Source organism: Crassostrea angulata, chromosome 7 (assembly GCF_025612915.1).
Source record: "Crassostrea angulata isolate pt1a10 chromosome 7, ASM2561291v2, whole genome shotgun sequence".
Taxonomy (NCBI): Eukaryota; Metazoa; Mollusca; class Bivalvia; order Ostreida; family Ostreidae; genus Magallana; species Magallana angulata.
The window spans coordinates 19831993-19859086 of NC_069117.1; the positions used below are offsets into that span (position 1 = coordinate 19831993).

A 27094-nucleotide genomic window follows, 5' to 3' on the forward strand; every position below is an offset into this window, starting at 1 on the left:
AATTGTCTATAAAAAGAAATAAAATTGAATATTGACCGCTTTCTCTTTTTATATTCGTCTGTCTGTTTGATTGATGGAACGAAGTAAAAAATTTCGGAAAGTACTTGGAAATCATTAAATGCTATTTCAACGTTTAAAAAAAGCGTGTACTCAAATATCCTTTACATAATGTATATTTCTTACACTAAACAATTCAGAGGTATTTGGCGAGGAGTATTAGGACTTGTTTCTACCTTTCGACCCATATGAAAAAAAATCCCGACAAAAAATGTAATAACTAAAGGAAATTTTAACAGTTATTGAGAGATCGTTGCATTAGTGATTATTGGCGAAAAAAGAAATTGTTATTGTCCTTGAAATTAAAATTCTGTTCCTTATTGATTCTTCCAAACATTTATCAATTGTCTTGTGAAAAAACACCACGAATACGTTTGGCTTTTTAGGTATGTACTGATAACTGCACAGTCCACATATAGTTCAAATAAAAAATAAAAATCAACAGATCTGTTTACATATTGTTGACAAACCATACATAGTATAAATAGACACATTATGGTCGATTTTCATTCCTTAACACGTTTTAGTACATATCAAATTTACGGTTTATGTCCCATTGTACTTGTAATATCGAAATGCAAGATGAATTTCGAATAACAATGTAAGAAAGACAACTCAACGTTGTTGCAGTCTGTAAATGTTGTGAATTACACCAAACATGAGCCAGACATATTTTGATAATGTTTTAATACACTTTGTACATTTTTTTTTCCATTTGAATCCATCCATTTGAAACAATAGAAGTTGTTTAATTGATCAAACAGTGTACAATAAAAAAAACGTCAAAAGAACGGATTCAAACCATTTCTTTCTTTACAATAAACACGTCCGAAATTTGCGCACTTGAAATTAATAAGACTGAAAACCAGAGTATATTTCTTATGCTGGATTTGTATCGAGACATGGACAATACGATGTAGCCTACATTAAAATCATAACATATAGCTGATTAAATGATTTACACGCAATGATACAACATATATACACATATAAATGGGGCGTAAACTCGGAATGAAAACTACTCAAATTACTCCTTTTCAACCAAAATTTGGCCTACAGACATACATTAAATGAATACATTTATGTCATTGCCCTAATGTTTTCTGTTCTAAAGCGTACGCTCAAAAGTGTTTGAAAACAAAATGCCAAAAATCATCATGAAAAGCTAAATAAATTTTGTTTAATTTGATATACTCATTTTTACGGAAATATGCTTGGCATTTAGTAAAATAAGATTTATCAAAAGTACATAGGAGTACAATGCCTCTCATATCCCCCGCATCCAGGATGTTTGAACATCAAACGTACGGTCTTACAGAGAGACCTTATACTCGAAGATGTGCATCAGGAAATATAAAATTTGGACAAACACGATCACAAATACTAAAGATTTTCAAAACTTTATAACTGTAACACCTCGTGATAAAAGCAACAAAAATCAAACTCGATCAGTGATAATTGCTGTGTTGGAGAGAATGGTACAGTGGCATCTGCATGATATATCCCATATTCTCTTTTCTCACCTTAACTAATTGGAATACTGATCGGGTGCATCACTAACCAATCGTAAATAAGAATAACAATAAGAATATTCCAAGAAATAGTTACTGTTGATTAAAAGTAAAAAATATCAAACTTTATTTGTAGGGCATCATTATGAAATTAAACCGGAAGATTAAAATCAAACCTAACCCAAACAAAAAAGTTTTACAGGAAGGGGACTAATAAAACAGTTCCAACAATATACATATAATGCATTTGCAATTAATGTAAAATCAATAAATAACAGTTTCAAGAGGAAAAACATTTTTTAAAATGTAAATTACGTCGTCAAAAATGTCATGGCTTCTTGAACAACATCTTCCCCCTCAAGATCTTTAGTTTTCAGCCATTTCAGGGCTTTCTCTTCTATCAATTTCCATTCTGATCTATGTTGATCAAATTCTTTTCGAAAGACTGCAATTATGATGGCTGTAGTCCAAACATCCAAATCCTTAAAAACAAACAGAGTTTGATTTCGAATAAAATATAAGGAGGAAATAGTATAATGCATGCCATAAAAGCCTACCTTATAAGAATAAAATCCAAAAACATTGTCGTACACTGTTTAATGAAATAATTTTCAATGTACAAACGAATGACAAAATAAACAGATTTGACTTAATATCAATTCTACATACTTTAACAACAGCCGCATCCTTGATTTTTTGAAGCCCAGTATTTAGAATTCCACATAAGCCTTCATCAAGCGTCCATGATCCGTCAAACTTCTGTTTTTCAATTAACTGAACCATTTTCGATGAAGGATGTCCTGGAAGGAAGAAACGAATTTGATGTTGATTTTAAATATCAAAACGTTTGATACAACCAATGGCTAGAAATATACTGAACCGGTCTGCAACAACCAATGGTAAGTTTGTATTGCGACATGAAAAATAAAAGTACTGAAGAAGTACTGAAAGCCGGGCTCTTTTGATGTGTCATTATGCATATTTTGTAGTAAAAACCGGCAAAATCTCTCTCTCTCTCATCATTTTAAATTTCGGAAATGCGCCTGAGAGAGACTGGATTATTTGTTAGCAGCTATAAATAAAAATATGTCTGTCTAGTAGAAAGAAAATCAACAGTTGCATTGAAATTTGAAACAAGCGTTATAAAATCAACCCCCTTCCCCTCATTACTTCTATATGCAGCCAAACACCAATGCTTTTAAAAGTAGACCATGGAAATTCATGCGCAATGTATATGTGCCAAAAACGCGTAGTCTTGTTTTTAAAACACGTAATTAATAAGAAAGGAAAAAATTCAACGCTAGATTTATTCGCAAACAAAAAAAACCCCAATAGATTTGACAAAACATGGCTCTCTGTTTTACTATTTGGTATAGCGGAAGCTTTTGCTTAGACGCTGCTCGGTTTTTTGTTTACTTTTGAAGTTGTGCTATTTATAAAATCATTGTCGATTTGCCTGCCTACAGCTAGGACTCTGCTTTCTGCTTTCAGCAAAGCCCGGCTAAAAAACGCTCTTTGTTTTCTTAGGCATGAGCTTTATGTGATACATTAACATTTTGCAATTCAAAGAATTTCAAAACTATCTATAACAATCTTCATAAGGTCACAATGTACATAATCATATTTTATAATGATCTTTCATTAGTTTTTCTATGAAACGATTTTTCTCTACATATTCAGTAAAACGTAAGGAATTAGATGTAAAATAGACAAAATATTTAGAAATTTTTCCTCAATTTAATTTGATTTTCTGCTCATTTTTCTTTAAAATGTTGTAAAAAAAAGTTCCTTTTTTATTTCTTATTAAAAATAATTTGTTTTTCTTTTTATATATTTTTTAATTTTTTCAATTAATATATGAAGTAAAGATAACGTCTTTACGTCTTATCTGTTTATTGGCGTTTATAGTAAATAATGCTTTAATGACTCAGTCGCAAATGAGAACAGTTTTTCTTTCTTTCATTTTTAAGAATATAAAACCACTAATGTGTTTACTTGCATTTTTAATTTTTGGCGTTTAATGATAATTTGTTATTTAAAATTAAATCGTTTTTATTTTTTTTTTGTCTCAAACGAATGTATTAATAAACAGTGAATTTGCCGCTTCGGAAATTTTCGGCCTAAAGAGTTAAAAATTATTTGTTTACAAAATGATAATGACCGTAAAATATTCTCTAGAGTTCAACGAAAAAAAGATAAAACTTATCTGCTGCTAATGTTTTGTTCGGCACAATTAAATAAACAGCATGCAATATTGGGTAAGCGTTTGATTCTTTCTACCACTTGCTACATTATTTAAATTACATTTAAAAAAGGAAATTTCCGGAGTGGTGAATATGAGACATTTTATTGTTATAAATTTGACACTTTTCGTCCTGCTTTTCTTAAATTAACATCAATTCTCAGCTTATAAGAATTTCTGATTTGTTCCAATTAGATTCCCTGTGAAACAGGCTTGGGGCAAATTACATTGTAAAGTAATGCATTACATTACCATTACTTTATGAATTTGGGCATTAAATTACCATTACCATTACTTGATTTTCTTGAAGTAATGCATTACATTACCATTACATGAGTAAAGTAATGCATTACCATTACCATTACTTTGTTTTAAAAAAGCAAAGCTTATAAAGATGTTTTGCAAATGTTTCAAATATAAAACACTCTTTAATATATCTACAGGTTCATGCTCAGTATCAGGTTCAAATTCAATGACTATACAAGAATCATTTTGTATTTGCTCAATATATAATCATCTTGTGGCATTATGAACAACATTCGTATTACATAAGTAAAATGATATTTATAGACATTTGGCATGATACAATGTAGGATACGAAATAGAGAGTCTGACACAGAATTGCATGCATAACAAAAAACAATTTATGGAATAATGTTGCGATTATTAAAAGCTAAATAGAGATACCGGTATTTATATATAAATAGAGATTACACAAATCTTTATAATTTTGGACACTTAATTGTATTAATTCATAAACAGATGGTTTTTCCCAATTATATTTCTTAAGATACGGTGTTTTTATTGTATTTCTTTCTACTGACGACACTTTAAGACAAAAGATTGCTTTTGCACTTTCAAAGGGTTCATCTTTTAACTGCATCCTGTTAGTTTGAAAATCTTCCCAGCTATACTAAATAAATGTTTTACAGGAGCAGTCGAAGCTTGGACTGAAAAGTACTGTTTGACGATCTTTATCTTAGGATATATTAAGTGCAATAATCGAAATAATACATGAATCTTGTATTTTCTATCAGTCCAAACTAATGTACAGTGTACGTAATATACGAGAGAGAGAGAGATAGAGAGAGAGAGAGAGAGAGAGAGAGAGAGAGAGAGAGAGAGAGAGAGAGAGAGAGAAAATAAGTAAGTAAAATTAAAATTTAAAATAAATTTAATCAAATTCAGTTTCAACTATTCATTTATTCATCACATTTTTAAAAGTGAACATGCATAAATAAGCATAGTATTGCAAAGTAATGCGATGTAATGCCAGCATTACACTAGATTTTGGAAAGTATTTAATTACATTACCATTACTTGTAATGCTAATTTTGTGGCATTACACATTACATTACTAGCATTACTTTGAAAACATGTAATGCATTGCAATGTATTACTATTACATTTAGCATTACCCCAAGCCTGCTGTGAAAGTGAGTAGTTCAGCAGACACAAAACTGACTCCCCAGTATTACGAATAGTGTAAAAACACACGGTAAAATATGTTAAAGCAAATTATAATAGTGGAACATTTTCATCCATCTTTTTTAAAATCAGATCCTCTCATGTAATCGCGTGTGTAGCCATATACTTGAACTTGGACTTGAACTTGGACTTGGGGATCATGACTCAAAATCACGAAAAATCCCAGGCTTAATTACATTGTAAGTCAGAATTTCAGTCATTTACCAAATACTTATTAACCATTTTTTTGCACATAAAATGTGTTGATACAGTGTAGCTACAACGTAGAGAAAAAATTCTACAATAAATTTTGAACTGAGTTGCAATGTAATAATACAATTTTAATTCTATGCACAAATTCTGACTTGAGTCTAAGACAGCTTCACGATTCTTCCTCCTGATTTTGATATATTAATGATAAAAAACATTAAGTACAGTTGTTGCTTTTTCATTGCAATCAATTCTTTCTAACAGTTAAAAAATGTCTTCAATTTGTTGCAAATTTATATATTATATTATTATCTGAAATGAGAGAAAAGTGAACACTTAGCCCCATTGGCTCAAGGTCAAACAGGTATGACACATGAATAGCTCTCACCAATACTTGTCTGTACAGTTTCTTTTGATTCTGCACTAAATGAAAAGTGTGACTTATGGCTGGCGAACAGAATAAATTGAATGGAGAGGGATGGTGGACTTCACAAACACTAATTCCTGACAATGTATATTGCTAAGTACATCTAATTAATGATAATCTATAAAGCATGCTTTATCTATTCTACATGCTACTCTGAAAATTGAATTTTAATTTGACATATTGAAAGCAAAAAAACCCCCACAGTTTAATGATATCAACGCTCTCAGGCATTATTTAAGGTTTATGACAAACAAAATACAAGAGAAGACTTGAACAAAGCTATTCCACAAATCAAGTTTTATTTATTTCATACGGAGAGAAGCCGAATCGTTTTCCAAAACTATTCATTATACAGCAATTGTTATAACGTATACACTAAAAATAGACAAAAGTGAGATACCTTCAGCAGATTTAGAGTCGCTGCCCCTATCAAATTCATCTTCTGCAACCAAGGAAACATTTATTACCCAATTGTCATTGTCATAGATTCTCATTAGATATTGATATTTGAAATTTCAATGTAGTAACGAACGATTTATTACGCGAAAATTTACCGTCCATGTCCAAATGCTGATCCATATGGGAATCTGATTAAAATAAAAGTTAAAAAAATCTATATCTTCTCTTGTCTAGAAATCCTTTATAATAAAAAAAAAACATTCAAGGGGATCAAACGAAAAAAATTAATAAGCTTTGCATATCTTAATTTTACAATTACTACTTGTACATCATAAGATCGCTTGTAAATATATGTATTTAATTATCACTTCTCAACAGAAACCATACATTGATTATAATACATTTCCAAAACAAGTTTGCTAAAATATGACCCTGAAATTAAAATAAATAATACAATATATATTTAAACGACCTTTTAGAATTCCATTTGTAAACGTAAAACTTTTACAAAAATATATTTTTCTATTTAATATAATTTATAGACATGTAATTTAATATGCAAACCTAATCCACTATTCTTTACTTCGTTTGATGTCCATAAGTTTCGTTTCGCTTCAGGCTTTTTCTTTGCAAAAAAACCTGTAAAAAGAGTCGACAATAGTTGAAAAGTAACCGACATTTAAGAGTTCTACATAAATTAAAGTACTCAACTATAATATAAATGATACAGAGGCAAAAAGTTCAAATCACTCACCAGAACCGTTAAAAACATTTGAAATCCTCTTTCCTAAACCAATACTACGTGAAGACGTTGATGACCTCGCTTGGGTCGTAGAACCACTAAAACCATATGACGCCTTGCGTTGAAACGACTGTACATCACTTGATAAGCTGAATGACTTTAATTCTTCTGCCGAGTCTCCACAGAAACAACAGGCTATCATATATTTAGGTCGTAGTAGTGGAACTACAAGTTTGTTGTCTTTATCCACACCCACAAATGCTGTGTGTTTACATGGAATATTAACTTCAACGCTAAGTGTAGTCACTATAGTATCTAAAAAGACATACATTAAGTCATTAATATAAAAAATTTTCAACTACAATTTTAATTTTCATCTTTATCACATGAAACAGTAAATTAGAAAATATAAATAAGAAAACGTGTTTCAGACAACGTTACTGTTATGCAAATCAGAAAAAGATTCATAGACCATATACAAGTAGTTGTTTCGCTTTAGTAAACATGTATATAGAACCGACCAGGTATAGACAGGTCATCTAAGAGCAATCAACCCTTTCAAACACAATTTTTTTTATCAGTACATGTGTGTGCGAACGTTGAAGTATATTTGATATGTATTAAAATTTACATTGTATTTTGTTGATCTATTTGGAAATGACACGATCATGGGGCTTTATTCCAGTTCATCGCTATAAAAGTTGCGTGGTGTGGTTGTATATTACGGCGAATAAAGTAGTTGATAGCTCACTCACTCTAAGACATGTGTTGTTTTTATTTATAAAATAATTAGAATAGAAATACTTTATGTTCGGATGAGTGAAACGAAGGAGAACATAAATAAACGTGATACTAGTATGATGGTTTAGCTTGAAAATAGTGACAAATACAATGTTGTCAATGGCCAGAAAATACAAAACGTGCATTGTAGTAATTTGAAATTGAAATATATCATTAAAATCAATGCATAGGTCCAATATCTATTAAATATCATTAATATCAGTGAAACCATTTTAACTACTTAGTTAAAGGAATCTGACCCATGGATGAGAAGTAATTATTAAAAACAAGTTGTTTATCTACGACATTTTTTCTCAACACTTGAAATTAAACTACTAATGTGAGGAAATGTTGATTTTATTTCATCAATCGTTTATTCATCTGAAAACAATATTAACAATATTTGACTGGCAAAAACTAAATTGTGTAAATGCGCTCCTTAACAAGCCTTGGAGTAAAATAAATTTTTATGTCGGCGGGTCGTGTAAATTTTATCTGCAATGATTGTTACTGTCATAACCCGTATGGACAAATTAAAAATACACATAAATATTGTTTATATAACATCTTTCTCTGAACCTCAATTATGCATAAATAATGAGTAAACGTACGCAATAGCACTTTATTCCACATTGTCATTTAATGATGAGAACACAGCAAATTATCGCCTTTTGATGCAAGAAAGTTTATAATTTATTTATCTATTGTTACTAAAACGTAAAAACCGTTCTTTTTTTTTTGTCGATAAAAAAGTAAGATTCATTAATTTTCGATTTCATACAAACTGATTTTGGCATTTGCCATGTAAGTGTTAGCCATTCCAATCCACTTTACTTGGAAGTTAGCAAATTCAGTCCTTGCATTTATACCAGTAATACGTTGAAGCTCCATTTCCGACAGTTTTGTTTTTGCAGCCAGTCTGTGCAGTGGGAATGAAAAATCAACGCCACTGCATGTATCCAAGTTGAAATCAAATTCAAATGAAAACTCTACTGACTTGTTGCCAGCTTTCCCAATCAACTTCAGAGAGTTCTTGTCCGAGTAATCCTATAAATTGACAAAATTTCAGGGTTTTGCAAAATGTACTTAATTTCTTTATACTTATGGTTGTTCAAGCATAAAGAACATGGACGAATAAGATGGCGCAAATGCCTTTTGGTTAATTCGGAAAACCAAATTTCAATTTCTTATTTCCATATAAATTTACTGCTTATATGTAATTGCTTTCTATCATAATAAAATCATGCAAAAGCATAACCAAACTATTGTCGGGTCAAAAATTCAAACAAACACGAAGAAAAAGAGATAAAAGATTCAAAGGTTTCGAACCTTTAACTTTTAGGAGCTAGATTGTTCTAACCACTGAACCATTTAAGTCAAAACAGTTGATGGCAATCATTTGCAAGTAATAATCTGTCAGCGAGTGAAGGGACTTCTATTACTTTCCTGAAATGCTCAAATGCTGCTTATTAAACGATGATTCTAATATATGGGTTTTCATATCTCGTTGATTTTGTTTACTTCAATTTTTTTTCTACATGTATTTACATTATACTTTAACTATACCATTAAAATAATATTGAACACAGACCCGCTCTATAGATTAATAGGCACTGAAGTGTTAAAATGTCGCCGTTTGAAGATTTTGATATGCATACATAAGTTCTTTTAATTCAAGCGCTGTATAGGATATTTAGCTAGCTATACGATGCTGAAAACATCAATTTATTTATTTTAGAAGAAAAATAGATACATTGGTATTCTACTTTTTAGCCCAACTGAACCAAAGGTTCAAGTGAGTTTTTCTGATCACCTGTTGTCCGTCGTCCGTTCGTCTGTCTGTCTGGCCGTCCGTCTGTAAATTTTTCACATTTTTGATATATTCTCTAAAACCAATGGACCAAATTTAATTAAACTTAAAAAACAAAATATTTTTAAATGAAGGGGATCCAAAATTGTTAAAACAAAGGACAAAACCTTTTTTAGGAAGATAAATACGAAACAATAAAAATAGGGTAGTTGTCTTCTTCTTAAGAACTACAGTGTTACAATTTGTGAAATAACAAGCATCCTCAGATAGTGAATATTTTAATTGCTCAAATCAGGACCCCCGGATCAATACTTGGGCCTCAAGAGAGGTATAAAGTTTAATATAAAAATATATAGGGAATTGTTTAAAAATCTTCCTCTCAAGAACCTTTGCACCAGAAATGCCAATTTATACATTTAAAAGCTTTTATTTATAGTGAAGACTCCATATTGTAAAAACCGTCACCCCTTGACCAACACTGGGGCCCCAATAGGGGTTCAAATTTCAATATAAGAATATGTAGGGAATTTTTTTTTTTTTACAAATTCTTCTCAAGAACTACAATGCTACAATTTGTGAGAATACTATGCAAACATCCTCAAATAGTAAATTCTAAATTGTTAAAACAGTGACCTTGGACTAATACTGGCGCCACCAGATTCAAATAAAAGTAAACTAAACTAGAAAACTGACCAGTCAGGAAGGGCCCCGCTATGACAATTAATATAGAGAAGTGAAAAAAACTTTGAATTCCATCCTCTTTATATTAACAATGATGAAAAATAAATGCCCGGCAGAAGATGTAAAGAACTGGAATATATAGCTTTGCCTCAACTTCAAACAAACATCACTTGCAGACACATGTGTACGGTAATACATATAACAGATAAAGACGGACCTTAGATTTCTATAAAATTATCATAAATCATTGTGTACGGTATTTTAACCAAAATAAAATATGAATATCATATTTTAATTCCATATTTCAAAAAATGTACACAATACTACACATCATTCAAAATTGACCTTAACTTCAAAACAAAGTTCATTTGCAGACACAGGCAGTGCAGTAATTAATCTCAATGTGACAGATAAAGATAAAGCTTAGGATTTTCTTCCTGTGGAAGGTTAATTAGTCCCAAAGGACAAATATTGCACAGCCTTCCATGAATACAATGATAACATTCTCAGCAGTTATCTCCCTTTGCCCATTCATTCTCAGTAGTTATCTCTCTTTGCCCATTCATTCTTATGCATAGTTAGGAATCTACCCCACCACCCCAGCTCCAAACCAGAAGACATAGAGAACCAAACTTAGCATCAAAATATGTATTTCTGCCATACCAAATTTGAACTTGATTGGGCAACCATAAAAAAAGTTATTAGAAAAAAACAGAAAATTTGTGGACGGAAGAGTGACAGGCGGACGGACAGAAGGACGGACGGACAAAGTGATTACTATAGGGCACCCGCAAATCCTTGCGGGGCCCTAATTATTTTAAAATCTTCATAAGAAATGCAAAGGTATGTTTAGTTATTTTTCTACGTTAGCATCCATATATCGTCATATCCGCATATCAATGTCACAGTATCTTCCTATCATTTTTTAATGAATATTTGTAGCTCATTTTACAGTTTCGTTATCTTTTACAAGTTGAGACTTAAGATAATAATATCGGTCAGCTGAGGCATCTTAGATCATAGGATATGATAGCTGCAGGTCTGTAGCTCCCGGTCTAAAAAAAAATCGGATGGACGACCTGGGAGCTACAGTGCCTCTCATGGTAAAAAAAGTTGTGCTAGTTTTGGACCGATTGATCTTATTTCCGAACATATTCTGTACAAATACTTGATTTCAAAAAATTCCGCGGACATTTTACTGAAGATATCATCACTTTATTTATTTCTGATATTATTTTAAACACCATCACCAGTCCCGTAAAGTGAATTGGTGCAGTTTTTATTTTCCGAGGTCGATTAGCATGTTTCAGGGAAAGTTTGAGGCAAGGGAAGAGACGCTATCAGTAGGAAATTGCATGAAAAAGTTAATGGGACTAATTTTTTCACATAATTTGTGTGTAAATAAGGTTAATCAGTCCCAAACAAGCGCATATTTTTGTGCGCCGTAAATTGCAGATTTTTTCTATGGGAGGCACTGTAGCTCCCAGGTCATCCATCCAATTTTTTTCAGACCGGGAGCTACCTGTACAGACCTGCAGCTAAGGATATGATGTCCAAAAATGTAGGCTTCTCTTGATGTATTGTTTACTTATTGTAAACTCTTGGAAAATATGAGAGTTTTACAATATTTTCAGAGTTTCATATTAAAAAATTTCGAAATATTGTTCAGGTGAGCGATGTGACCGATGCGCTTCTTAATTATTTTTCGTTCTATAAGGCATCTTATCCACCTATTTTGGCAATCTTCTTATTACTAGTAATCATAAACAAAATTACTTTAAATGGAAAAATATCTCCTGAAACGTCAAGGATTTTTGTTAGCGAAGTTTTTCAACACCTGACTAAGTAAAAACTAAATGTTGGTATACCTTTGGAATATCTCCCGATAAAACTGCATACAGAATCGTTTTTTCTCCTGGAAAAATTGCAGGCACTTGTTCTGGGATATTGATAACACAGCATTCTTTTGGTAGGCTCCATTGTAAGGAGACGTCAGATATCCCATGAGTCATGCTACACCTCAAGACGTACATAACCTTTGAACGTTAGCCAAAACTGCTAATTACTACATAAAAGGATATTGATCTTGAAAACAAACAAGTACCTTTACAACATTTGCCATTTTGAATGTAAATTTCAATTAAGCTCAAGGCACAAAAGCCTGGTAATTAAAGACAAACTTAACTGGTCTGAATAATCTTTAACAACCTTTGATTGAAGGCGATCGTTGTCTTTTACAAAGGTGGCCTTTCCGTTGCTTACTCTTGCAACATCTTTTACAAGCTCTGTGGAGCAACCGTCTCCAATCCCAAAAGTGAAAACTCTATAATTGTATAAAGTAAAATAATAATAGAATTGAATGACTATATTTTATGAACTTTATAAATGGTGAACTATAGTACGATATTCGCTAGTATTTACATCAAAGAAATATAACAAATGAATCATTCATAATTTGTTTAGTAGGTTGTAAATTCAAACCTTGTGTTTTTCTGCTTTTGTACAAGGTCAACTATTTTTTTAACATTGTTAACCTGTCCATCAGTCAGCAAAAATATCTATAAAAAAAAGAAAAAAAAAATTAATGAAAGATAAAATGATGAAAATTGTCAAGGATTTGTAATATTAGTACCTTTTGGAATTTTATCATATTTAGATTTAATTTGTTCCTCAAATGCTTAAGAAAACGGCATATATTCAAAAATCAAATTTCTCCGAATGTAATACGTGTATCTGAGTTGTAACATGAATAGGATTCAACTATGAATGAACATTTACAATAATTTTCAATTCGTCACTCCATCGTTTTGCTTTGACTGAAATAGATTAAACAATGCATACCTTAAAGTTAAAGGGGTAGTATGGTCACGATTTTGGTCAAATTCTATTTTTATGTTTTTATTATTTACAATGCTTAAGAAATGCATTTCTAATGATCAAATAAAATTTGAGAGTCATTTGTAGAGTTATAAGCAAGATACGAGGCTCACAATTCTCTGTCATGTAAACAAGGCTCGTGTCCTGTTTTTGTTTACATAAGTTCAATATACCAGTAAAAAACCTTTTTCCAGCTTATTTATCTATCTTTTTTTATTTTAAGCATAGTTAAGCAGTTTTTAACGTCTAACACATTCGTTTTAGGTTTAAAACTGGAAATTTTGCTTCAACGTTCAAAATGTAAACAAACGCTTTGTTTACATAGCGAAGAATTTCAGCCTCTGTGACTCGCTTATAACTCATCAAATGACACTCAAATTTCGGTTGCCTGTTAAAAATGCCTTTCTGAAGCATTGTAAAAATAAAAACAGGAAAAATGATTTATGACCAAAATCGTGACCATGCCCCTTTAAGTAATAGCTTTAAGTAAATACATGTCTGTAGCTCCCGGTATGAAAAAATTCCGATGGACGACCTGTCATTCGTCCGATTTTCTTCAAACCGGGAGCTACAAACCTGTAGCTCCGTTAAGTAATCGATATACCAATATATCAATGAAAACTGGTATTTAATAATTATTAACTGTACATATATATATAAGAAAGTACATGTACCTGTCTAGCATAAGAATCGGACGATTTGTTTTTAAATACGCTCTCCAGTGGTTTAAAGATCTCGGTACCTCCCATTTCTGCTGTCATACTTTCTTGTAGAGACAAAGCTTCTTTCAAAGTACTCTCAGTATACGGCTGGCTCCTACATGTACACACGATAGTAAGAAACGTGAGGATTTATTGTTTACAAAAATGTTATAGTGTGGAAAAAATATTTATTTATTTATTTAAAATTTTATCAAATTTATGGGTTTAATGTAACTTATCTAACAAAAGTGTGATTTAAAAAGCAACTCTAGCGTCGTAGTACCTACTTAGAAAAGAGGGAAGAAAAGTTTGTTCCGAAACTGACGACATTAAATATACAGTTGACAGGCAGGCTTTTTAATAACAAAAGAAGGGTTTCCTTTGCTTTCTCAATGCGTTCCCCTCTCATTGAACCTTAAAAGGCAAAACAAAATGTAATGTTAACATGACTTGTCAGAGGGTGATCAGAATGTTTTGGTACATGAATAAAATCGATCTAAATACTATTGAGCAACAAACTTCCCAGGTCTAAATTAAGTTTCATTATTATATAACAATGTTTTAAAAGGTGTAGAAAAAAAATAATTCTACACTTTAAAGCACCGTGAGCGTATAACTAGTAGTTCTTGGACACACTCCGTGGTCCATATTCAACATTTACATTATTTAGAACAGAATCTTTACACGCGGGCCTTGTTGTATGATCGTTTTCTTATTCAATTTTTAAAAACAAATTATGTATAATTATCATATAATTGAACTGAACTTACAAGAACGGTCAATAACAAACACAAATTCACAGGGCATATTTCTGTCTGCTTCCTCGATTTCAGGAACAAAATTAACCATCAACACATCTGATGACAAAAACGCACCTGAAATGTAATATCAAACATAGATTATTTACATAGTTTTCATGGGATCTATCATTCTGTTTTGGAGTGTAAAAATTTACAGATGAAAAATTGCGAGTTTACCTCCGTCTGTTCTGCCTTTCTCCAGAAGAGCTCCTGGTTTCTCAAAACCTTTGTAATTCAGTACAATAGAAAAGTCCGAACCAGGCTTTAGTTGCTTCGAAGTTGACATCTACAGAGTATAGTTGGTATAAATATTGCATATATATATTGCGAGGTACTCTTATACCGGGTATGATTTTTCCTATTTTCTGTGAATGATTGAAGGATAAAATTTCACTATAACGGTAATAGCTAAATTCATCAATCTCGAGTGCTACCTTCATAGAATATAATGATGATATCATATTACATATTATAATAAATATTGACATCTACCGAGTATGATTCCCTCTATTTCTTACGGAAACGTATCGTTAATTCATAGCTCTATGGAAAGAGCCAGACTGAAATCAACACGCCTCGTTTATCGATTGGTTGAAACCTACAGCGTCCTAAGAAAAATAATGGACTGCAGAAATGACCATGATGATGTCACACTCAAAATTCCCATAGGAAACGTTTTGGCTGTTTCTTTTATCTAACGTGCTGGTGTTCATTTAGCGATCATTGCAGAAAAAAATTATATAACTCGCTAACGCGGATTATGAATTTTTTCTGCAATGTCGCCACCTTCATATCCCGCATTAATCACAAAAGAAAGCATTTTATTGTTCAAAAAAACTTTCAAATCTACCATTCCAGATAAATGAAAAACATAATCTTTCTTTTACCTTATTTCCTATTATAGCTCCTAAGACATCAAATTCCATTTTATTTTCAGACATCATTAGATTTTTACCCCCAGCAACTTCTACCGCCAGGTTAACGGTCAAATCTGAGTAACAGACAGCACCGACTTCCGATAGTGACGTCATCGTTGGTTGTACCTGGTTTTCCAACGAATTTGATACTTCAGTTTCTTCATCATTTGGTTGATCAGTTGGTGCTGAAACATAAAAGCCAATATGAGTATTTTTTAATCAGTTATATGTAATGGTTCTATGTATTTATTTGTGGAAATTTTGAGAAATAAATAGATGTTCTATCAACTTTTTGTTAAACTTCCAAACCGACTTTACACTGTTTTATTTTAGCTTATATACGTGTTTTTTCATGCAGACTTAAGACTTACATTAAAAATATTATTACTGCGCGTCATATATTCATTTTCTACATAGACAAGTTTGTGCGAGGAGTACATTATCATGAAATAGTATATTCTATAATGTTTCCACTAATAACTAGTATTCCACGAATATTGATGAAACCACAGTTTACTAGTATCTTAAGTTGATCAATGAAAAAACCTTACTGCAGTCAGGGGTATAACGAGGATTCAGGACCATCGGAAGCATGAACGTCCCTGTCTGGTCACAGCTAAGAGCCAGTTCCTGAACGTAGGAGAATGTCAGTTTGGCGGCCATTTTGGCCGGCAGATTTCCTACTCTCACACGAAATATATCCCCTGCATCGTCGTCTTCTGACATGTACACAGCAGTGAGGCCGCTTTCGACAGCGTCCACATAAGTGACCTTCGCCTTCAATAAAAAAAAAACCCAATTTTTATTCTTGTGCCTCTTTTGAAAAACAGGGCCGTCTGTCGGTATATCAAACGTAGTCCGATTTACATCTTAAAAGTACCTAGCTGTGTAACAACTTTGATGTCGGTCCAGCAAAGTACTTTTAAAGGGGACGTTTAAGTGTTTTGAAGGTAACAAAGTGAAAGGTCAAGGATTAAGTACCCTTGACATCAACCGGCAGATTACTAGAAATCATTGGAGCCTTTTGCAGGTAAGACAACTCACTAGTTACCTACATAGATGACTCCTATTTATATATAAGGTCACTAGACATTTACCCTAGCATGCACCGGTTTAGTAAGATGGACACTATTTTAGAAAACGAGTTAATCATTAATAATTTTGCCAAAAACCAACCAATCTTGAATCATAAACAGGTTTATGGTATATTATGCATAAAGGAAATAAAAACAGTGTATTTTCTTTAATTTCGTATCAAAAATTCATTTTTGCCGCTCTTCCTTCACAACGGGATAGAGGGCTCGAATTGGCTTAGGGCTCAATGGTCTGCTATGAATAAATTTACAATTTGCGCAAGAGGTTGGTGAAGAGCACTTGCCCTTAGCATATATATATATATATATATATATTATATATATATATATATATATCCTTCGTGTAGTCATGATTCATGTAGATATCGATATAGAAAAAAGTTTTTAGCAAACGATAACACAATACTCAATTTCTCTCGAATTTAACCCAAAGCGCTTTCGCCTGATCGGATCTTCAGTTGATTTTAAATTAAAACAGAAAAACTAACTGTTACAATCTAAAATTCACTGAAAAGCCGACCAGGCGAGAGCGCTTTGGATTAAATTCGACAGAAATGGTTAGGAGTATTGTGTTATCGTCTGCTAACAACTTTTTTCTATCTATCTATCTATCTATCTATCTATCTATCTATCTATCTATCTATCTATCTATCTATCATCTATCTATCTATCTATCTATCTATCTATCTATCTATCTATCATCTATGATATTGACATTAGGGGGGAGCTTACAATCAAGGAGATTATAAAGTTTGAATATATATGTATCATGTTTCCAATTACTGTCCCCGATTTCTTCGACAATAAATTATTAAACACTGATGCAGAAAAATTAAGTGTCGTTTAGCAAAATTCTGTCAGGTACAATATTTACAATATTATCACCATGTAAAATGTATATTTTATATGTTGCGAACATTCTCTATAGTTTTAGCTTGTTGGTAAATTAACGTTATTTACTCTTCTTAATTATCGTGAAATTCCTTCTTACTGTGATGTGATAGAATTTAAATTAATGTTTATCAAACGTCTTAACTGTAACAATGCTTTGTGTTTTTAGAAAGCTACCTTTTTCAACCTCTTTCCTTTTCTTAATAATACATAATGCGTTTGTGGTCCTTACAATTACCCAAAGGAAATTACATTGGTAACCCTGTTCATGATTAAGCATAAGTACTTTACATAACTTTAACATCTAAATACCTGAGATTTTTCCTGGACCTCTGCTACAATCGTTCTACCGTCTATCTCCGCCTCAAACTTGTAGACGGCTGCGTCTGAGTCCAGGGGAAACACAAAATCTGTCTCAATGCTCTCATCAGCTTCGTTAACATAATGGAGGTCTGACTTCACGTTGGCGATAAACCCGTAAATTGACACCCGAGTGTCGATCTTCTTCAAAGGAACTACAAAACAGATGATCACTATGTCACAATATTTTTTTTTTACAATTGCAAAATTATTATATGTGCACATATACATTAACATGTCACATGGGTGTTCTTGAAAATCGTGAATCCAAATATAAGTATCGTCTCTAAAATTCTTGCATCATTATCATAATTTGAATTCCATAAATACGTGAAAAAGATTGTTCTAAAAAGCTTATCTCTTAACGGATGAGCTCCTGAGACACCCTTCAGGTTTCACGGGGGGTTTATCACTTGACCAATCAATTTAATTTACCAGAAAGTTTTGAACTTGACTGGTGTGCATCTTCAAACAAATGTTCAAATTTAAAAAAAAGTGTAGTTTTATTTTTTATTTTTAGAAAACAAATATATAAGACGACAAAATCAAATCCAGACATTAAGTTTAAAACAGTGTATTATAAACCTCGCATAATCTTAAATTCTTAATACTAACAGAAAATTAATAATGAAAACATTGTTTACGTTGTGCAGTTTTAAGGAACTTTAAAAGAAAATTTCAGTGACAGATTTAATGAAAAATTGGTCATTGACCGGGTTATTTGAAAGTTAATGACAGCTGTACATGTACAACCAAACACTCCATAGTTCAATCAAAATGCGCACTGTATAAGTAAAAGCAATGTTCTCATTCTTGTTTGTGGAATATTTGTGCCATATGAGTAAAAATCTATCTTGGCATGTTTTCTTTTACTATTATAATAACAACTTCTAGAACATGTATTATAATAGTTTGCCTCATGTGCTATCTGATTAAAATACAGATCCATACAATTATAGTGAAATATCTCAATCTTTGGTTTGCTTGAAATTGCACACAACTTTTATATACTTTCAAACAAACTTAATTAAGTTTTTACCGGTGCCAGGTTGATTCGCTGATATAGACACCAATCCACATTTTGGATTATTCATGGTGAATCTCTGAAACATAAACAAAACAAAAAGTATAATTCACAATTCCAAGAGACTCCTTATGTTGAAAATTATCGTGACATGGTTTCTAAACTATCAAAATAAGTCGTGCACTAGCTTGTAGTAACAAGATGTGTATATTAAAGACTCATACATGTACCATCTAACACTGCATTATAACGTGATGTGATATAATAACTGGACATACTACCGGTATAAGGTCTAATTAAAGACAAACGAACGAACACGAATCTTTGATCTGAGTGGCCTACAAGTGGTTGGATATGCCTGCTTTACTTGAATACTATCGATACGTTTTAATGAAAATAAAGCCAGATTATGATACTTGACATAGATAGGGCTTATATGCAAATATTGATGTTCAGTTTGTTTTACATTTAATATATATATATATAACTGCATTCTTTTATTAAAAATTCATTAGCACACGGGTCTTGTGAAAACTCGTAAAAGACGAGAAAATGTTGACCATGTTTAAAGTATCTAATTAGGCAGTTTGCCTCAAAACGGATTAAAACATACATTATGATTTACAACAGGAGAGAGAGAGAGAGAGAGAGAGAGAGAGAGAGAGAGAGAGAGAGAGAGAGAGAGAGAGAGAGAGTAACCACCATCATACTAACCTACAAGCAAGCTTCGCTTCAATTCACAAAATACAAAGTGAGATTAGGATGCAACACCTTGTTTCATTGGGTCATTAACCAAAATAAACCATTACGAATTGTCAGGTTTGTTTCCTGATAGTTTACAGGTCTAGTAATTTCCACAACGCCGAGCCCGATTAATTATTCAACTTTAAAAGGTATCTCACAGGTAATTTTTTTCGCTATAAAATCCAATGCAAGAAAAAACATCGAAATTATATTTTCTTTAGGAATGAAATAAAAGCAGTGTTTTATGATAACTTACTCATTATCAAACATAAAAGGGCACAGCCAATACGACATTTTTTCAAGTTTTCTACATTTATCTACATGTACGAATACGCCCACCTCTAAAAACCCCCGAGTTTTCAGTTGTCTGTAAACAGAATGCGTGCATCCCAGGATGTCGGATTATATACCTTATATTAAAATAGTTTCCGTAAAAAGCCAAATTCATTTTACAAACTACAAATTTCCTAGTCAAAGATTATCATATTAATTTTATTAAAATCGATCATGGGAAAATGTAAAATTCGGGCAACAGAAAAATATTTTAAATGTATAAACTACAATGGATATGATACATTGAGGTAGTCTTGATATATCCATTATTGATACCGCAGTGTATGACAACCCTATACTAGCATATAAATGATTTTATTTTACATCTGAAACAACCAACTACAATGTATGAATAATTAAGGGTGTCAAAATGATACGCGTAGATTTAAAAAAGTACGAAAGCCCGGAAGGCTCATTCGAGATTGGAGATTCAAATTTTGATATTCTAAATACGATTATTCGTGAGTTTAAGTGATTTTGCTCGACATGTGAGCATTCTCCACCGATACGTTTTAACCCCGATTGCACTCGCCCCGATTATGTAAAACCGGTTCGAGAAGACAGACAATTTTAAAAATCTGCTTTGATATAAAAATTTGATAATGATCAGCGTGGTTTTAGCCATGGATGTAAGATTTGATACTTACATTCAGTGTATATTTCCCCTTATATCTACATTGGAAATCTGCGACGTAGCCGACCTTCAATTTCCTATATGGACGTATATTCAGTATAGTTCCTTGTTTGCTTGCATTGGAAATCTACGAGGTTCAACTCCCTTTGAATGCACTTGGCTAAATCATGCTCCATGAGCACAAATATAAACCGTCATTACGCATTTTGAGTATATTTATATTTGTAATATTGAATAAAAAGTTTAATCTTACATAACCAATTTGATATGTACAATTTGATATGAAAAATTTTAATTAAATCATAGCTACTCGTTAATAAAGAAAAAAGATGTTTCCATACAGTTTCTGGCACTATAATATTAGTCGCAAAAGCGAACTAAATAACATGTTAATATACTAGACGTTCCATGCATGTTTCATATCACTGACAAAGAGCGTATATAATGGCTTTACAGCAACGATACACATATATTTCATACAAACAGACATCAGTATGAATATAAGCATTGAATGCTTATTTTTGAATGTCGTCGGTCCCACAGGGGCCAAGCCCGTTTTAACATCAATTTCAATGTAACCATAAATAAAGAAAGGGGTCAAACTCTGACTCAGATAAAAAACTACCAGCTCGGTTCAAAAGCCTTATAAATCAATTATTTTTTACAACACTTGCAATATGCATGTATTTTTCAGAAAAGTAATATCTAAGATACACTCATGCCGAATTTCAAGTGATGATTCTTAAAATAGCGGAGATACACGTCATTATTCTCTCGAAGTCGCCAGTTTATTTTTACTCGGACATTTACCGGTCCAGGGCTCACGATGGGATTTTGCCTATGAACAACAGCAGTATTGCAAAAAGTCGAGAAACATTCGCACTAATCTTTTAAAATCTCACATCAAACGCACGTTACTTACATCCTTAAATTCCGATAAAATTCCTTAAATACTCTCCAAACTGAACTTTTATTCTGCAGCCACATCAACTTCTGACCAGGCCGGCCATTGTGGTAGAAAATGTTAAACTCAATTTCATTGGTTAATATTCCTGATGGTCCAATCAGAATCAGTCTTTCTCGAAGACGTCAAAATGGCTGACCCTCTTAGAAGTCAATGTGGCTGCAGAATAAAAGTTCAGTTCGGAGAGTATTCAAGGAATTTTATCGAAAGTTAAGGATGTAAGTAGCGTGCGATTAGTGCGAATGTTTCTCGACTTGTTGCAATACTGCTGTTGTCATAGGCAAAATCCCATCGTGAGCCCTGGACCGGTAAATGTCCGAGTAAAAATAAACTGGCGACTTCGAGAGAATAATGACGTATATCTCCGCTATTTTAAGACCCATCAACTTGAAATTCTTAGGTGGCAGGGGACAGTTCTTTTGATACAATTCATTGTAGCTAAGGGATGCTTGTCTTCGGAACTCTGTAACTAGAATTTCCTCTGTTCCAATTCAGTACAAATACCTTTAATTCACCCTTTATAAGGCCAATCACCAATTTCTGAAGAAAATTACTTGTCAAAACCTGTAAAATTCTCTACATACTGGTTTTTTATGAGATTATGACCCTTTCATATTCTGCTAATTTTTCATGATTTTTCAGCTTTTTAGACCTCCCTTAGTTAATTCCCTGCAGAGGGTTGACCTTCCGTACCGCGTGCATGTTGCACTATCACATGTCAGAAACTTACTGGTGTATAGTTTACAATGTCCCATTAACATACTTTTCGTGTTATTTTACCTCCCGTCTGTAACTTGCAATTTCACTATGTAAAGTCAACACAACAGTCATAGCCGCAGGTTTCGCATTTTACGTACGTAACATAAGGGGCCTACATATTGCATATCAATTTCAACAAAAGACACCCCTCTAACTAATGATAATCATTAAAAATCATTTCATTAATATTAGCAACACTCATAAGCCTGCAAGTACAGCAACTCTCAATTTTACCAAAATATTGACCGGGTACTATATTCGAAACTGCCCCTTGCTACCTTAGATATTACTTTTTTGAAAAATACATGCATATTGCAAGTGTTATAAAAAATAATTGATTTATTAGGTTTTTGAAGCGAGCTGGTAGTTTTTTATCTGGGTCAGAGTTCGACCCCTTTCTTTATTTATGGTTACATTGAAATTAATGTTAAAACGGGCTTGACCCCTGTGGTCGGTCCTATAAAACACCAAGCGGTGCAGATAAATTATCATACCGCGCGTTAGGTATTCTATTTGCCTGCACCACTTGGTGTGTTATAGGACCGACGAAATCCATAAATAAGCATTCAGTGCTTAAAATTATATTCATACTGATGTCTGTTTGTATGAAATATATGTGTATCGTCATCATGAAGAACAGTCATCATGATTTAAATTTACAACCTGAGCGACAAGAAAGTGCATTGTAGTGTAATACACTAGATGATATTTCGCGCAATCGCGGAAATTAACACATTACACATTAATAGGATAAAATGCCTAATATATTGAACCATATTTTATTTATTTTTTTTATGTACTGTGTCCGAAATTTTTCATAATTGCTTACTTAACATATTCTTTAGAATTCAAATTAAAAATAAAACACGACTGCATCGCTAGATATTTAGAGGAGCGTGCAAAGTTGAAAAATCGAAACTGAAATGGATGACATATACATGTACGTGGCCGTAATTCGTTTTGTTGCAACTGGCTGAAAAAAAAACAATTTAACTTATTTATTTTATTTCAAACCAGTGAGTGGGTATCTAGTACGATGTATTTCTAAATGTTGTTCTTTAGGTCAAATATTGCTATAATTTTATCACTGTTTCAATTAAGAATTTAGGATAAACAACTGTTATGAAAAAAAAAACAATTTGGAGGAAACGGGGGTCCCCATTCAATTTTTTCGTTTATGTATGCATCGTTACATAATTAATTCATATGGACGAAGAATACAATCTGTTAATTGTTTACAAGTTAATGATATGGTTTACTTCCGATCTGTCGTAGTATAAAAATGTTTTAGATTAAAAAAAAAACCGCTAGTTTATCAAAAATTTATTTGCATATTTTAAACCATAGTTGTCAGGTCCAATTAAAGTATCTGCCCAAAAGTTAACTCGCCCTACATTTTCCGCCATGACGTTGATTAAGGTCTTTCCATCAAAATTAAAATCACAAAAATATTCAATTTTATCTTTTATTAACTTTTGCATTAAGCAAAGATGTCCTAGTCAAGATATGAATATCTACCCGCGATGCATTATGACCTCGTCCTACGCTTTTCGCCAATACATTAATTAGTCAACCAGCGTTCTTGGTTACCCAGTTGTGGAAAGGTTTATCTCATTCTCTCACCAAAGGTTAAAACTAAAATCGCGCGTTCATGAAACGAATTGCCTAATTTTAATTATTCAATGTCTGTCAAATATTAACTTCTACATATACTTTGAGTGAGTTCCCAGTAAACATATTTTTTCAAGTAATCATCCAACATTATTTCATTGCAAGCATTTATTTTGATGCAAACTCCCACGGACATGGATCCGCCAAAGCGTGACCACCACTTTACTCTCATTTTTGCTATTTTGGGCTGTTTTATCGAAAATGAAAGTAGTTTATTACTTAATTTAGGAATGATAACTTAACAGGTAAACTTCAGTTATAGCGTACGGACATCATATCACACGTGTTGAAATACAAAAGGTGTAAGCAGTTACTCTGGTGCAGGCATTTTTTTAGTTTAATGGCAAAATGTCTTAATTTAAAAGTGTAGATGCATGATAGCCATGATTGAGATCACACACATACACACACACAGAGAGAGAGAGAGAGAGAGAGAGAGAGAGAGAGAGAGAGAGAGAGAGAGAGAGAGAGAGAGAGTATGAACAAGCTGACATACACACAGACAGAAAGGGTGCTATAAATGAAGCTAACTGTACACCTCTTGCAAAAATTTAGTTTAACACTTAACGCTCTGTTTTGGTTTAACACCAAGAAGGATATGATGTGTTGTTTTTTGTTTGTTTTGGGGTTTTTTTGTTTTTTGGTTTTTTTTGGTGAAGGGGATCACTTCCACAATTTCAGTAAGGATGAGCAATGGGCCTCAAATCCAAGATAAATTTTAAGATAATGAGCATAACACGTAAAGCACAGGGGTTGACAGAAATGGTTTTGAATATTTCCATAAAGACTATGCTTGGAACTTTTAGATCAAATATTTCAATATGTTTATTTAAAAGGGTAAATTGCAGTGTTTAAAAAGGGGCGAGATCGCAGTGTTTAGAGAATTCATTTTTTGTAGTAAACTTGAAACTAGAAGAACACGGAACTAGAAAAACGGAAGTGAATGTCCGGGAAAGGAAGATGATGAAGGTCTTCTCTATATGAAATTTTTGTAACTGGTGATTTCGAAAACCCTGATCTTTCCATCCTTGGAGTCGCCCACCCAGAGTCGATGTTCACTGTCAAACATAAGAGCAAATGGAGATCCAAATCCTACGTCGCATCTTGAAGCAAGGTACCCCAAAAATTGTCCAATAGGGCTCAAAATATGAATGACATGATCCGCTCTATTCCCCACAAATATATCACCTCCTTCGTCGTGGCAAACTGGACCCGGAACGAAGACGGAGAATCGATCCAAAAATGTGCCACTAATTCCTAAGGAAACGCCAGTATATCTGGTCAGCAACTCTCCTTCAGGATCAACAATATAGACACATTTGTTTGCAGTGTCAGATACGCAGATCGTATCATTTGATTTACAATACGACATTGCTCTAGGCTTTCTCATATAACTTTCACTGGAAAACCTGGTTATCTTTTTTAAAAAATGTCCACGTCTATCGTAAAAATGAAGGGCCCCCATTTCATCATTGTTGTTGGTCTCCTTTGATTTAGATTTACCAGGCTGATCCCTGCACCAGCCAACACAAACAATTTGTCCGTTATTAATCTGACACACAGCTGTTGGGTTTAAGTTTTCAGTTTTTGTAAACAACTGGACATCTCCGTCTTCCTCTTTAAGGAGCATTCTTTCGTGAAAATGAGCTATGATTTTCTGTTCCATTCCTATGCCAATGATACAAGATATTCCTTGGTCGTAGAAACGTCTGTCCAGTTCAGTTCCTTCGATATCAACACGAACACATTCAGGACCGTAGCATGTGATGATTTCACAAAGCCCAGTTTCATTTTCATGCATATTACTGACAAAAATGTTTTGTTCGTCCCCTGGATAAGATGACATTGGTTTTATTGAAAAGGAAGATTGCAAAGTAGCATTAAATTTAGTTTTGATAAATTGTCCCGAAATAGCTAGATGAAATGGAAGAAGCCCGTCGTCACTGAGGTCTTTATCCTCATCCTCATCCGACCCGGAATCGGAGGTGACTTCATATTCATCATTAGAGAGCGTTAATGCCAATTTATGGGAGAATTTGCAAGAAGGACAAAGTTTCAAGTCACAATGGGAACATGGTTTTAAAGGAGTCCTCTCGGGACATAAACTGCAACAAAGTTTTTCATCAGGCTCTGGTGGTTTTAATTTCACAAAGTAATTATCAGGTAGCTTATCCAGACATCCAAAGAACACCTTTTGCTTCTGTCTACATAGTGGACATTTTATCTCATCTCTGTTTTCAGATTTCTTCTGATAACTTTTTAAACATGAGAGACAAAATGTATGACCACATTTCAGATTTTTTGGTGTTGCAAACTCGTCCCAACAAATAGCACACACTTTACTGTCGTCTTTCAAATTGCAAGCCATTCGCTTAACCTAAGGGGAAAATGTAAGTTTTAGTTTCAAAAGCTATTTCATATAACTTAAAGTAAACGACGAGATAGCGGGACCAATTTTCAGGTTATTGTTTTTGTCACGTTATATATGAAAATATAGCTGTACACTTATGTATTCAAGAAACAGATGTGTTCAGAAATTGTTATGGAAGGAACAAAAATAAAACTTACTTTCTTTCGCTACACGTACGATAGTCCTACTTTCAATTTGATTTTCACAAGAAATTTCTTTTTCAACATTTTTCCAAATAGCATCCGCGTTAATCTCAAGGGTTACATAAAAATAATGTGCGCGTTAAGGAAGCATTCAAACGGTTTTGTGTCTAATAAAAACTGTACTCGTATACTGTAAAAATATCATTTTTTATTAAGAGCAAAATTTTGGCTTTATGAAGTGCCGGTACATAGTAGAGAATACTCTGCTTAAGGTATAATGTTCAGTACAAAATTATATAATACATGTAATTTGAGGTCTTCAAGTCCTCATAGAGTTTAAAAATTCCCAATTCATACACTATGAAATACCCGTATGACCAAAAGGTTGAACTCAGAAACAGATACCCATCTGGGTTTTTTTCTTCTAAAATAAAAAAAAAAGAGAC

General features: G+C 32.8%; 2 protein-coding genes across 2 annotated transcripts; both read right to left on the minus strand.

Annotated features, from left to right (window-relative positions):
- Positions 1–727: 727 nt before the first annotated feature.
- Positions 728–21711, minus strand: LOC128157046 (von Willebrand factor A domain-containing protein 5A-like). The gene is made up of 20 exons (XM_052819399.1): positions 21700–21711; positions 20715–20828; positions 19006–19069; positions 17919–18121; positions 16173–16398; positions 15592–15806; positions 14882–14990; positions 14675–14779; positions 14192–14318; positions 13878–14019; positions 12808–12884; positions 12535–12649; positions 12195–12362; positions 8705–8882; positions 7068–7370; positions 6878–6952; positions 6457–6501; positions 6315–6356; positions 2238–2368; positions 728–2050 (listed from the first exon to the last, which is right to left on the minus strand). The coding sequence occupies exons 1-20, from the start codon at positions 21709–21711 to the stop codon at positions 1880–1882; spliced, it is 2622 nt and encodes an 873-aa protein (XP_052675359.1). The 3' UTR covers positions 728–1879.
- Positions 21712–23208: 1497 nt separating this feature from the next.
- Positions 23209–26840, minus strand: LOC128192566 (uncharacterized). The gene is made up of 2 exons (XM_052865349.1): positions 26664–26840; positions 23209–26472 (listed from the first exon to the last, which is right to left on the minus strand). Exon 2 carries the CDS (start codon positions 26461–26463, stop codon positions 25072–25074), a length of 1392 nt encoding a protein of 463 aa, XP_052721309.1. The 5' UTR covers positions 26464–26472; positions 26664–26840; the 3' UTR covers positions 23209–25071.
- Positions 26841–27094: the final 254 nt, after the last annotated feature.